At 35.1% G+C, this 15,382-nt stretch overlaps 1 protein-coding gene across 3 annotated transcripts in view; it reads left to right on the plus strand.

Moving 5' to 3' along the window:
- Window positions 1-15,382, plus strand: part of scube3 (signal peptide, CUB domain, EGF-like 3) — a 128,173-nt gene that overhangs the window by 50,471 nt on the left and 62,320 nt on the right. For all 3 annotated transcript variants that reach the window (XM_081385744.1, XM_081385746.1, XM_081385745.1), the window contains exon 4: window positions 4,738-4,872. In XM_081385744.1, the coding sequence (XP_081241870.1) occupies window positions 4,738-4,872 (135 nt within the window). The remainder of the gene's footprint in view (window positions 1-4,737; window positions 4,873-15,382) is intronic.

A 15,382-nucleotide genomic window follows, 5' to 3' on the forward strand; every position in this document is an offset into this window, starting at 1 on the left:
TAACACGAGAATGAACGTCATTGGTTCTCGCAGAAGCTCAAACGTGCTGCGTAACACGAGAATGAACCTCATTGGTTCTCGCAGAAGCTCAAACGTGCTGCGTAACACGAGAATGAACCTCATTGGTTCTCGCAGAAGCTCAAACGTGCTGCGTAACACGAGAATGAACCTCATTGGTTCTCGCAGAAGCTCAAACGTGCTGCGTAACACGAGAATGAACCTCATTGGTTCTCGCAGAAGCTCAAACGTGCTGCGTAACACGAGAATGAACCTCATTGGTTCTCGCAGAAGCTCAAACGTGCTGCGTAACACGAGAATGAACGTCATTGGTTCTTGCTGAAGCTCAAACGTGCTGCGTAACACGAGAATGAACCTCATTGGTTCTCGCAGAAGCTCAAACGTGCTGCGTAACACGAGAATGAACCTCATTGGTTCTCGCAGAAGCTCAAACGTGATGCGTAACACGAGAATGAACGTCATTGGTTCTCGCAGAAGCTCAAACGTGCTGCGTAACACGAGAATGAACCTCATTGGTTCTCGCAGAAGCTCAAACGTGATGCGTAACACGAGAATGAACCTCATTGGTTCTTGCAGAAGCTCAAACGTGCTGCGTAACACGAGAATGAACGTCATTGGCTCTCGCAGAAGCTCAAACGTGCTGCGTAACACGAGAATGAACCTCATTGGTTCTCGCAGAAGCTCAAACGTGCTGCGTAACACGAGAATGAACCTCATTGGTTCTCGCAGAAGCTCAAACGTGCTGCGTAACACGAGAATGAACCTCATTGGTTCTTGCAGAAGCTCAAACGTGCTGCGTAACACGAGAATGAACCTCATTGGTTCTCGCAGAAGCTCAAACGTGCTGCGTAACACGAGAATGAACCTCATTGGTTCTTGCTGAAGCTCAAACGTGCTGCGTAACACGAGAATGAACCTCATTGGTTCGCCCCTTTGTACCCTTATTCACTATTCCCTACATTAGTTCACTCGAAGGAGTGAATGAGAATGAGTGAGTGAATTCAACCACTGAGTGCCAGAAGGGCTGCCACTTTTAAATAGTTTGTGCTTGCTGTTTAATAATTATTTAAAACTGGCAGCTCCAGTAGTAATGAAAAGATTTATCTTGAACTCTGTCTTGGAAACTATGTATAAACCTTAATTTAACTATTTAATAATTAAAATGGAATTTAAACTAGCATGATATAATGCTGTACCCACATTGGACCAGCGGTTTGGAAAATGAATAGATAGCCATCTTCTGGTCAGACGATTCTCACAGTGCATTATGGGTATTCTCTAGCCGTTGAGTGTGCATCAGTTGTACACTCGTTATTGCGGTGCATTGTGGGATTGAATGAGTGCACGCAATTACGTCCACCATGGTTGCATACATAGACATTTGCTAAACAAATTATCCAAATTATCTTAAATTTAAAGCCATAAAAATACAAAGTACTGTTTGAAAATTAGGAAGAAATCTAACCTCATAATCTCCTCCTGATTTTGAGTGACAGATTGTCATTCAGCGAGGCACAGAGGAAGGAATGGAGTGAGGAAAAGGTAAAGAGGGACTGACTGGGGAAAGGACCGGAACGAGGTATAAGAGAAAGAAAAAGAGAGGGAATTTTTCAACACTGATGAATCCTCTCAGGAGAATTTTTAAGAAATGTTTTAAGTGCAAATAGCTTGAGCTCTGCTCCGGGTTTCACCAGAATCCGGTTCCTTTTCCAAATATTTGCTTTGGACGCCGGCCGCGGCCTGCACATAACACATGTCCCTAATGCAGGAGAGCTTCGCAAAACTCAACGCGGCAGGAAATCTTTGGTTTGTTTATGCTGCGGGAGCAAGGTGTTTGGGGTTTGAAGCGTCAGGGTCTCGTGGTGAAGTTCTGCACTTGCAAATATACTAATGCAAGTTCTGTGGAAACGTTTAGCAGTCCTTATGGGTGTCGCCATACGTTAAATGGTTTCCAAATGCTTGGAGGGCCGACAGATAAGTTAGCAGTAAACGTAGACGCTCAGCGTCTCACACCTGATTGCCGTCAGTAGTAACACTTGATTGCAAAACTGTAAATATTCCCTGCTAGAAAATCAAGTTTAAAGGCTTCCTGAAATCAAAATGTAAGTTTTTTTAGCTGGTGTGTTTCCAGAACAATGACAAAATTCGCATTAAGGAGATATAAGCATTCAAAACTTTGTCTCTCACTTCCGCTAAAATGGATCACAGGTTTTTATGACATCACCGCGGACTTCAGCTTCTCATCACATCTTCTGTCCAATCAAATGCTCTCTAGAATCTAAAGCTCCGCCCCCTATGCTATAAACACCACCTGGCCAAAGCGACCGGAGCAATATAGATGTTTGAGATGTGTGTTCGGTTGCTCAAACGCTCAAGTTTTTTTTCCATTTTTCAACTGTACGTTGGTTAAGAATGAAATGGCTAGAATTTATTCACACCTCTACTATTGAATCCAACGTATCATCAGCGCTCAGATTCGCTTCCATGGTGCTGTCAAGTACGACTTGGCTATTGGCTATGTGAAAAGGGGGAGGAGCCATTCAATATGTCCCGCCTTAGCTTCATGTTTCAGTGGAAATTACGTCAATGCATCATAGAAAGCACTTGCATATTGTTAGCAGGTTTAACTGCTTCTATTGTTCTCATTTGTAAGTCGCTTTGGATAAAATAATCTGCTAAATGAATAAATGTAAAATGTGCAAAGCTACGTGTTCCAAAGTGGGCCTTTAAGCTCCTAGCTGTTTTGTAGTTGCTTGGTTTCACTCATGGTGCTCTGAAATGTGTCAATACACAATTTATAATGCAACATAAGAACGCATTGCATGGTAGTCGCCTGCTGACAAAAACAACAGAAAAGATTTCATGACTCGTACATTTGAAGGAAACTAGTGTCTTGATTTATACTGCTTCAATAATACAAATGCATGCTAAGACAATACGTTGACTTTTTGCATAGAGTAAGTTTCTGGCCTTTCTAATTCTGATACGTTCAATAGCCACGCCCACAATGACATCCGATTGGTTCCTGCACCACGCATATTAAACATCCAGTATGTTCTGATTAACTATTTTTGTCATCTCTGGATTTTTAGTTCCAAAAAATGTAATGCAGGTAACTTTGTGTCACAATTGTCCAGTGATGGGAATGTGTGTGTGTGTGTGTGTGTGTGTGTGTGTGTGTGTGTGTGTGTGTGTGTGTGTGTGTGTGTGTGTGTGTGTGTGTGTGTGTGTGTGTGTGTGTGTGTGTGTGTGTGTGTGTGTGTGTGTGTGTGTGTGTGTAATGAGAGCGCTGGGAAATGGTTATATTCCCCCCTCGGCTCTGCTGAAAATGGCCTAGATTGGAAACTCTATCCCAAGGCCTCAGTAACATTGGACAAATAGACAGAAAATTAGTTTCGCATGAGGGTTTATTAAGAGCAAGCTTGTGTATACAGACTGACACTGATGCGACGTATCTAAGGGAGAGATCAGGTTGCGGTCTCATCCTCGGAGAGGCAGACGACACACAGAAACATCTGGAATGAGAACACACACACACACACAGTTGTCAGTTCGACGGGAGCCGAACCTTGCTGTGAACAGTTGAGTTTTAGTAGTAAGCGGGTTGAACTTGAGCATGATGAGAGACTCTAGTATCACTGACAGTGACATCATGTAGCGTACCTGATGTCACTGTCAGTGGTACTAGAGTCTCTCATCATGCGTTATACAGAGTGTGTGCGCGTCTCATTGACTTGAACCTTGAAATCAGGCCAAATTTTTAGCCTATTTCCTCTCAGCAAAATTTGATATATATAAATATATATATATATATATTTGTATATCTATCTATTTATGGCTTTTTGTATTTATTGTTTATTTTTGCAAATTATTTATTTACAATTTTGTTTATTATTTTATTTATTTTATGTTTATTATTTTATTTATTTTATATTTATATGAAAATTATGAAGAAATACAATTATGAAGAAAGTTTAAAAAAAAGAAATGAATACTTTTATTCAGCAAGGCGCATTAAAATGTATCAAAAGTGACAGTAAACTCAGTTATAATGTTGCAAAAATATTTTAATATTTTATTTTTAAATATTTTATTTTTAAATAAATGCTGTTATTTTGAACTTTCTATTCATCAAAGAATCCTGAAAAATGTATCACGGTTTCCACAAAATATATGAAGCTGCATAACTGTTTTTAACGTTGATAATAACACAAATGCTCATCATATCAGAATAATTTCTGAAGGATCATGTGACTCTGAAGACTGGAGTAATGATGCTGAAAATTCAGCTTTGATCAAGTCAAGTCAAGTCAAGTCAAGTTTATTTATATAGCGCTTTTCACAACACAGGTTGTATCAAAGCAGCTTCACAGTAATAAATTAGAACAATACATCAATGTTTGTTTCTAGTGGAACGTCTACGTTCGGTAATGCTGATCAATAGTATCGTTGATTGATTAATTCAATTAAATATCCCCAACTGAGCAAGCCAATGGCAACAGTGGCAAGGAACCGAAAAACTCCATCAGGTGACCTAATAGAAAAAAAAAAAAAAAAAAAAAAAAAAAAAAATTTACTGTATTTTTTCATCAAATAAATGTATATTTGGTGAGCATAAGACATCTTACCCGCCCTAAACGTTTGAACGATGGTGTATATTTGTATAATAATCACACAGTTGAGGTGATCTGACTGTTTTCACGTGTTGTCTCCCGTCAGATGTGGACGAGTGCTCGGAAGGAAACGGTGGTTGCCAGCAGATCTGTGTCAACATGATGGGGAGTTATGAATGCCGGTGCCGAGACGGGTTCCTGCTGTCCGACAACCAGCACACCTGCATCCAGAGGCCCAAAGGTGAGGGCGCATATCAGCATGAGTTAACATCTGTGAGCTCACTGGAAAAAGTGATCAGTTGACTTCACTTCGAAAAATTGAGGAAACGTGTTATTAAGTAAATACCCTTCATGCTTAATCGAAAAAATTAAGTAATGTGGATTTGTCAAGTTCACATAACTTAATTTTTTCATTTAAGCATTACGTTTTTTTTTACTTGTTATTTTTAAGGCAACTGGTTTACTAAATTTTAGTTAGTAAACTGAACACTTTTTACAGTGCAGTGTATAGTACTGTATGTGTATGTGCACAGCATGTCTTTTTTCTCTCGTCATTAAATATTTGGATGACCTACTAGATTTGTTTAACGGTGCATTATACAACAGAGCAAACCACATCCAACACGACTGTGTCTCATAATGCAATTGATGAATCTCTTTTTGGCTCATTATTTGATTGGAGTATTAAATCAAAGATGTAAAATAACAATTTCATTTGCATAAATAAATCACTTGATACCACTCATATGCATTGGTCATGTGACAGCCAGTGTTATTTTAGTATTATTTATTGATTTGGCATTTATTTTTATGTTCAGTTTTTATTTCAGTTTTAGTTTAGGTTTTAGTAGATTTCTGTGCTTTTGTCATTTTTATTATATTTATTTTATCATTTATTAAATATATATATATTTTTTATAGATATTTATATTAATCTTTTTTTAATTCAGTTTTAGCTTTAACTTAAACTTATTATATATAGTTGCAGTAGTAACATTTATAATATTCATTTAAGTTTTTTTTAAGTGTAGGTTTTTTTATCTTTTATTTATTTATTTATTTGTTTGTTTGTTTGTTTGTTTGTTTGTTTTGATTCTGGGTTTTGTTGTGTTGTTATTTTAGTTTGGTTTATTTTTATTTTATGATTTTTGTTTATATTATATTATATTATATTATATTATATTATATTTTATTATATTATATTATATTATATTACATTATATTATATTATATTATAGTTTAGTTTTATTATTTTGGTTTATGTTATGTTATGTTATGTTATGTTATGTTATGTTATGTTATGTTATGTTATGTTATGTTATGTTATGTTATGTTATGTTATGTCATGTCATGTTGTGATTTTGGTTTATTTTTATTTTATGATTTTGGTTTATATTATATTATATTTTAGTTTGGTTTATTTTTTATTTATTTATTTTATTTTATTTTTTATCAAAAACTGAAAATGGGTTTTAATAATAGTTTCATTCCAGCATGCTTTTGTTTCACTCGCTATTTTTTAAACAATAGTAGTGTGTTTACATCACACACTGCATAGTATTGAGTAAGTACTAAGCATGCATTTGATTCTGAACACGTTTACGTTGAGATTTAACAATGTCAGTGTAAACCCGCTTCTCTCTTCAAAGCCGAATCTCAGGAGAAGCTTTTGGCCCGATGAACTTGTCAATGTTTGCGTTTCATAAGCACACTGTTATTTGAGTCTTGGATCGTATGTTTCAAGGCCTTTATTGTCTATATTCTGTCGGGTTTTTTCCCTGTTGGAATGAGGTTGATAAATACCGTTGTTAATCCCTCATATTTCATGTTAATATTAGTTTTATTGTTCCCAGATTAAAACCTCTTGGAGGAGAGGTTATGGCACCATAAATCCACAAACGCTTCGATTGGGAAAAGCCGGATACTTCTGTTGTGATCAGAACGAAGGGATCTTCGTTTGCTATTACAGTTATTGTTGCAGCACAATGTGCTTCAGATACTGGAGTGTGACAACTCGACAAAGTGACGTAATTCTTCATCCGGTGTGCTGACGGATTGACGGATGATAGTCAAACAGAAAAAACACACAATCAACACTTACGTGAACGTTGTACGCCACTGGTTTATTCTCTTTTAAAGCAGGGATTCACGAGTTAGCTAATAATTATTAAAAAAATTAAAAATGTCAAATTAAAATTAAGAAATAATGTGAAAATAAAAACTATTTTAAAATGTTAGAAACAATTTAAAACGCGATGTTAAAATGTTTTAATTTACAGATGAAAAATTATGCTTTAATTGTTTACATGCATGTAATGTGACCATTAACCAGCATTACAGAACCATGAAAATGCAAATGACTTGTTCAATTATTGAAATATTAATATTATTGATTTTTAAAGTATTAATAGTACTCAATATTAGTTTTATATTATTTTCAATTCATTTATTTTTTATTGAAATATTAAAGAATATATATATATATATATATATATTTTTTTTTTTTCTAAAAAAAAAACATTCCAAATTTGTTTAAACTGTCTTTATATACCAATACATAGTTAAAATGTAAGTACTCTGAAAAAGAGAGTATACAAATCGAGTGTCTGTAGACCTCTCACGACTGTTGTAAACACAGCTCATTATTTCCATTCACTCCACCCCCTCCCTTCTGGGCTCCTTCCAAAGCCACGCCCCCAAAACACATGAACGCGCGACACCAAACGCTCAGGCTCAGCTGGAAGACGCATTTATTTACCTGAGACGGAGAGTGGAGAGGAAGGAGCGCAGTGCATGCAGTGACATCATGTCAGAATCACATGTAATAAAATACCTAACTTTATCACTATAAATATAAACATAAGATTTCTTTTAGTACTCACTATCAAGCTAGCATATCGATACTGGTAAAGTTTAAAAAATACTGTTTGATTCGGTAACAAGCTATATTTATAAGGCAAAGCTAAAAGCAGGTTGCATTGATACACGTTTTTCCATTACCATCAGTTACACTGTGATGAAGATGAATTTCGTGTAAGATTCATAACATATACAGTGTTTTGCATGTAAGAGTTTCCATAATGAAAACATTGTTGACTCTAATGAAGACTAACGTACACTCCGGAGACAAGTACCGCATCGTCGGTTCGAGGACAGGTCCGGGGTCGAGGGCGAAGCAGAGGAGGTCGTTCAAGAGTGCGGGCAGGGTCCGAGGAAGTAGTTTTTGCCCTGTTTGCCTTCGCTGACTGCATATGCAGGTGCTTTGAATTTTGAAAGCTCTTTCTCTGCCATAATTTTACTCTTCGTAGGTTCCGCGCCTCTCAAATCAAACGGGTGCGCGCGCATATGGGCAGATCTAGCAACAGGGGTGGTGGCCATGGTTGCGAGAGTGAGTGACAGTCGCCCAAACCAATCAATTGTTTCGTCCCGAATGGAAATAATGAGCTGTGTTTATTGCAGATTAAAAGGTCTACAGTCACTCGATTTTTATACTCTCTTTTTCAGAGCACTTACATTTTAATTATGTATTGGTATATAAAGACAGTTTAAACAAATTTGAAAAAAAGTTTTTTATAAAAATCCTACCTACCCCCTACCTTTAATACTATTAAAAACGTTTTAATAATACTTTTTAAAATATTTCTATAATATTAATATTACTTTTTAAGTATTAATATGAAACATTTAAAATATTTATTAATATTAAAACTTTTAAAAATGTTTACCTTTTATTGAAATATTAATATTATTTAAAACGTTTTAACTTTTAATATAAATATTTGTAAAATATGATTATAATCATCCTTAATTGTAATTAAAAAATTCAACCTCAGCTGTTGCAAATAGGATATTTATTGGTTGATATAAATTCACATGTGGAGTTTTCTCCGGTCTTCTCGTGTCAACAATCTGTGCTTTGCTTCACAGAAGAATTCCAGACATATAGATGTATTTTTGTCATTGCAGCTCAGTTGGCACCTGTGGTGGTGTGCGCTGTCTGGTTGTCTTCACAAACACTTTCTTAAACCACGGATAAAGTCTCTCAGATGGACGCGGAACGAGTGGAGAATAAAACTGTAGGAAATGAAGGCCTGTGTCTGCTCGAGGCAGTGCAGTAATGTCACGCGAACAACCTGCTAATCAAACACACCGGCGCTCACTGGCTGGCGAATGCAGAATTGGGGTCTGTTCTGTCACTGACCGCAGGAAAAATGCGTCCTATAGCTTTTGTTGTTCATGTCAAAGGTCGTGCGTCCAATCAGACTCTACGGCACAAATTCATCGTGTCTCGGAGATGCACTGGAGGGTGAGCTTGACCTTCAGCCTACACGTCTTGATGCCTGTTCGGACGGGATTAGCTTTACAAGGGTAGATGGATGGAGTGATGTAATTTTACCACAGGACGTCTGTAATAGTAATGGCCAATTCTCACGGGATCAGAGATCTCAGTAAAGCTAGCAGAAGTGAAGAGTAACTCGATTTACACACCGCCGTCACTCCTGTCGTCATGTGTGTGTTACGCTGCTTCCTGATATCACGTGCGCAAACACATATAACCTATATTTATATATATAAAACAGTTATGTCCGGTCGAATGTTGTATTAATGAACCTCAGATTGGATTGTGTTGGTAATAGGCTCTTATCTAACGCTAAAAGATGTTTTGTTCCTCTAACAAGTGCTGTCGATCTTCTCTCTGATCTGAATGGTGTGTGTGAAACACTTGAGTTTTGCCACAGACTCGTTCCAGCGACTAGAACGCGACTGAAGGCTTTTACAAGCGTCTCCATACTTGAAAAAACGCGGAAAACTACTTTTAAACAGGAAATTACAAAATATTTACGTACATATATTTACAGCGGGTCTATTCGCACGGGATTAGTGTCACCTGAGGGAATTTTTCCGGACCTTTTTACTGAAGGTAAAAGCCGCTATAATCTTTACTGACATTGTCCGTAATGATCACTGAGATGCACATTCGGACGGGACTAAAATCACAAAGAAGCTCTGGTCATTATTACTTTACCCCTCCTCTCCATGTTAAACTAGTCCCGTCCGAATAGGGCTTTGGTCAACAACACACTGCAAACTCAGGCCTTTAAAAAAAAAAAAGACTCTGTTTTGCCTGGGAATGTCACATTATAGAAGGAATAAAAGGCTTGCGGATGCCATATTAATTTTATTTCACATCGATTTTTGATTCGTCTCAAGTACTTGTAATACAAGTTTTACTGTAGTTCCCGTTTTGTTGCTTTTTTCCCCGGTTTCTCACACCTGCACAACACAAATAGCTTTTAAAGTTCATGAATGTCAGCCCATGTGTGTTTTTTATGTTTTTTGTTGCAGTGGTCTGGGAAATGTTTGCTTAGTAATAAAAAACTGCTTCCTTCGTCTTAAAGTCTCGTTTGTTTCAGAGGGTCTCTCTGGACATATGGCTTACATGAGTATTCACACACACACACATAGTCGCTCACATAATAAACACACACACGTGTAGTTCTGTATAGTGGATGCATTTCCATCATCTTAAAATAACTGAGAGACTTTTTGAGCTCAATTTTTGTGATTTCATGTTGACGTTAAGTTGCATATTAACACACTGATTAAAAATGATGTGCATTTACACAACGTGAAACTGCATTTGCAACATATTGAACTCCTGTAATGTGATGTTTTGTTGCGTACAAAGTGATATTCGCTGTTTTTTTAATGGAGAGAATATGTTTGGCTGTGATATAGCAGTGTTGATAGACCTATAGTATTATAATTTGGCACGTAATTTGTCTTGCATTTGTCTTGATTCTTCAAACCATGCGTCTTTAGTTGAGCAGTCTCAAAGACTTTCACTCTTATTAGCAATATGACTTGGTGGACGTCTAACCAACAGAAGGGTCCTGAGCCATAACATATTTAGATTTTGCCAAATGAAAAACGTCTGGTCTTATTGTGCGTAAATTACACGATCCTTCAGAAATACTTCTAATATGCTAATTTGCTCAAAAAACATATTATTATAATTTTTTTCAGGATTCTACTGACCCCGAACTTTTGAATGGTATAAAATAAATTGTGTTTATTTATCTAATTGTATAACTTTTATAACAATACATGCACGATATATGAAAATCGAGCGATCATGGTGAATAATTTTGATCTCACTATTGACCAAAATAATTGTGAGTGCAATTTTTAAATTCTTTTGCACATTGCCTATTTGAGGAAAACCCCAGAGAGCATTTCCGAGGAAAACATGTCTAATCTGGCCATTCCAATCGCAAGTATTCCAGCGACGCGGGCTGGAGTTCACATCATTACGAAACCATGCGGGGATTGTTTTTGGAACGCATTCTGTATATAAATAAGTTTATAATTGCCAGGCATCAAAGGTGCTTGTCACATGTAATCATAGAATTTCCAGGATTCCTGCTAAACTGCGCCCGCAGGGCTCCAGTGACCCAACCGTTAGTCCAACTCCACTGCGTGCTGGAAATCTAAGAGTATAAGTTTACCTCCATCCCTGAGGTGTCAAACATAAGCCTAGTCATTTTTTTTTTCTTCAGATTTACAACTTCATCAAACTGAAAAATCCCTTTGCTTCGGGCTAGAAAGAAGAGGAGATACAGCTCTGCCAAGCCTGAATGGTTTTCGATTAAATGCCATTCTGGAACTTAGTGTAATCAAACCCAAATCCAAATCAGTTATGTTATTTCCTTCTTGGCCTTGTAAAATCAGATCTGCTGGTGTATTTGTTGAACAAACATAATTTAGGCTGGTTAAATGGTGGATAGGCTTTTCTGTTGTACTTTTTTCTCTATCCTGATAGATTACACTCATCTAAATGTTGTTTTGCTCCTTGCTTTCTGTGGGATGGCTTGTAGACAGCAGCCATCCAATAACCGTCTCCATGTTTCCACTCATTGGCGTTTATATCAACTTGTTAAATGTTTAATGGTCCATTAGAATTGTTTAATTGTCCTATATTCATGTGCAAGATGCTTTTCCCCTGCGTGCAGTGAGCAAATTTTGACCTTTACAGCTACGTTAACCTTTTCTGTTTATGACTGTCGTCAGCTAATAAATGTGTTTTCAAGCGCTTTCCAAACGAACATGTTTGGGAAACAAATTAATTCATCATTTAGCCTAAAATACATGTCATTCACAAAAGTTATGGACTTTTCTTTTTCAGCAGGTCTAACTATGTATTATAACTTTTTTATTTTAGTTTTATATTAATTTAGTCATTTTTACAATCCTATTATTATTATTGAAATTATATATATATATATATATATATATATATATATATATATATATATATATATATATATATATATATATATATATATAAATAAAATAGTAATATAAATATTTACAATAAAACAATATATATAATATAATGTAATATAATATTTTGTATTGTATTTGAATATTTATATTAGTATTACAGATATTATAGTATAGTATAATACAGTTGTTTATAATGTCTTTTCAGCAGGTAAAACTATATATTATAACTTTTTTATAATTTATCAGCATTATATTAATATATAATATACTAAAAATAATAATAGTAATATCAATATTTAAAAGTTTAAATATTTAAAATATCTAACAAAATGTATATTTTATAATATTTTTGTATTCTTTTAAATACTTATATTAGTATTATAGATATTATAGTATATAATATAATATAGTATAGTATATAGTGTGTTATAGTATTGTATATAATACACTCAAAAAAAAATTCAACCTGTTTTTAAGATTTACGAATTTATTTAATATAGTAAAATGCCATCAACATGAATTGAATAATCCTTACATATTATTCATATTATGAATTAAGAATTTTAACTGAGTAAAAAAAGCTTGATACAACATTTTGTATAAATCTTAATAGAACAAGGGAACAAACCATTTCAGTTTGTGATTCATATTCATACATTGAATTAATTATTATTATTTTTTATTTTTTTTTAATTTATGAATACGATTCACATAAACTATATGGTCCATTCCCTTAATTTTTTGATTAAGCTCTAGTTTTTTTTTTTACTCATTTAAAATCCTTTATTCATAATTCAATATTCAATCAATAATATGTAAGGATTATTAAATTCAATTTGAAGGAATTTTAGTATTAATTGAAATTCGTAAATCTTAAAAAAGGCTTAAATTTTAAGACTTAAAATATTTCTTACAATAATTTTGCTAATATATTTGAAAGATCTTGACACAAAGTCAACACAAAAAAAAAAAAAAAAAAAAAAAGCTGAATGAGCAATTAAATTATTAATTTTGAGATCTTATGTCAGATAGTTTATCAAACATAAAAGAAAAACATTGTTAGACGTGTTACATGAATGCCATAAAGTCACAGGTTAACACAGTGTCCTCCATTCTTGGAAATTGCAGCACACTGGCCTCAATATAGTTGACGTTTTACAGTATAAACCCCTTAAATAAAATTTGATATGCTTCAGGAGCAAGTGTTAGGGTTTATTTGTTCTGAGGTAGTGTTAATTATTTCATCTGTTAAACTGTGAATTGAGCAGCACAAGTTTCACAGATGACTATATTTGTTTCAAACCTGCTAATATGTTATATTTATTTGCTCTTTTCTTTGTGTTCTAGCTGCATATAATAGGACAATCGGAGCATGAAACCATTTCTGAGCTGTTGGGCATACTGCGATATGGCATTAGATTCATGTTTGTTTGGAAACAACTTTGTATTACACAACGCACACAAAGCACTCCATAGGTCTGCTGTTTGTCTTGTGGGAGAAAGCATGTCTATGTGGTTCAGGAGACGTGAGAAGAGTCGTGTACACATCAGCCGACAGCCAATCAGTGCAGCTTTTCACTGCGCCAACTCTTCCAGAGAGGTGCTAAAAACCTGCCGCTTACTCAAGAGAACAGAGACGTCAGAGCGCGTCCTTCATGTCAGACCGCTGTTAGTGTTGGCAAGCCGATCTGAGACCTGGATCCGACAATTCCTTAAGAAATAGCTTTGATATTACAGTGGAATTTTTACCCTTTTCTTTGCATGAAGCCTTAGGCTCCTGGTAATATATTGCAGTTTCCAAAGGGAAGAACAGAGCAGTTTAGAGAACAGTTAAAGGAAGAGACAGTATTTGTTAGTATGTTGGATGTTTTGGCAAGTTTGATTGTTTTCAACTACTGTGAAATTTCACGGTAACACTTAACAATAAGGTTTCATTAGCTGCATTTCCATTACCCTTCAAATTGCGCAAATTGAACTTGCAAAATGAAAATACGCCCAATGGAAACACATCAATTTCGCAAAAACTCCCATTTATTGCAAAAAAAAACATTTTTGTGCTTGCATGAGGGGGTTTTTCAGGCAATTCGAAAAAGAAATATTTCGCAAAACTGCAATGGAAACAGTTTTTGCGCATTTACAGTCACCTGACGTAGATGACGCGGTGTGTTTGGACAGAATACGAGACAGAGTTCTTTATTAAATTCATAAAAAGACTTACAGGATTACAGGAATACTGGATTCTAAACCTTAAACAAATGCCACAATCAAGAGCTTGAAGCAGATATACCAGAAACACCTCATATGTGCCGCTCTCAAGTGTACGGGACTTTCCTGGCCATTAATGATTGGATAACACACATACGTCTCCTTTGATTAATAATAATGGCCAGTGCAGTGGCTGAGATATACATAAACCTACCTACTTCCGTTGCTATGATTTTTGGAATGACTTATCGCCAGAGGAAAAAATTACGTTTTAGCCGCATAACATCAGTTAATGGAAACGCCGTCATTTCACAATAGTTTTTTGTCGACATTTAGAAAAAAATCTGAAAAGTTTTACACAAATCTGTAATGGAAACGTGCCTAGTGTTGTTAAGATTAGTTAACTATATTAGTTAATGTGAAATAACAAACAATAAAATGAAAATTATCCCATGATTTACTCATCCTCAAGCCATCCTAGGTGTATATGAGCTTCGCCTTTCAGCCAAACACAATCTGAGTTACAGTAAAACATATCCTGGCTCTTCCGCCGGAACTCGACTTGCGTACAGCCGTTTCCGGAAGCCAGTGATTATAGTATAAAAATGTATAAATATGGATATTTTTCTTACAAAAACACATAATTTCGCTTCAGAAGACGTTTATTAACCCCCTGGAGTCATGTGGATTACTTTTGGATGGATGAGCTTTTTTGGGCTTCAAAATCTCAGTTACCATTCACACCCATTATAAAGCTGGGAAGAGCCAGTATATGCTTTATTATATAACTCAGATTGTGTTCGGCTGAAAGAAGAAAGTCATATACACCTATGGCTTGAGGGTGAGTAAATCATGGAGTAATTTCCATTTTTTGGGTGAAGTAACCCTTTAATCTTAGTCAATGGAAATTTGTATTATAAATGTAAAGTTGTATTTGTTAACATTAGTTAATGCATTGTGAACTAACACAAGCAATTCATTTTTACCAACTAACGTCAACAAAGATTAATAAATGCTTTTCAAAATTAATTGTTCGTTGCTAGTTCATGTTATCTAATGCATTAACCAATGTTTACAAGTGAAACCTCATTGTAAAATTACCAAATAAAGAAATGGCAAAGTAACACATTGAATTAAAACGTGAAGAAAGACTGAAATATAATTTTTTCTTTTAAAACATACTCAAATAATCTCCAATCAATTTTTTTTTTCAAATTCTAACACGTTTCAAAGTTTAATGGAAATTTTACCAAATTTAT

This window comes from Scardinius erythrophthalmus (genome assembly GCF_964197995.2).
Source record: "Scardinius erythrophthalmus genome assembly, chromosome: 15".
Classification (NCBI taxonomy): Eukaryota; Metazoa; Chordata; class Actinopteri; order Cypriniformes; family Leuciscidae; genus Scardinius; species Scardinius erythrophthalmus.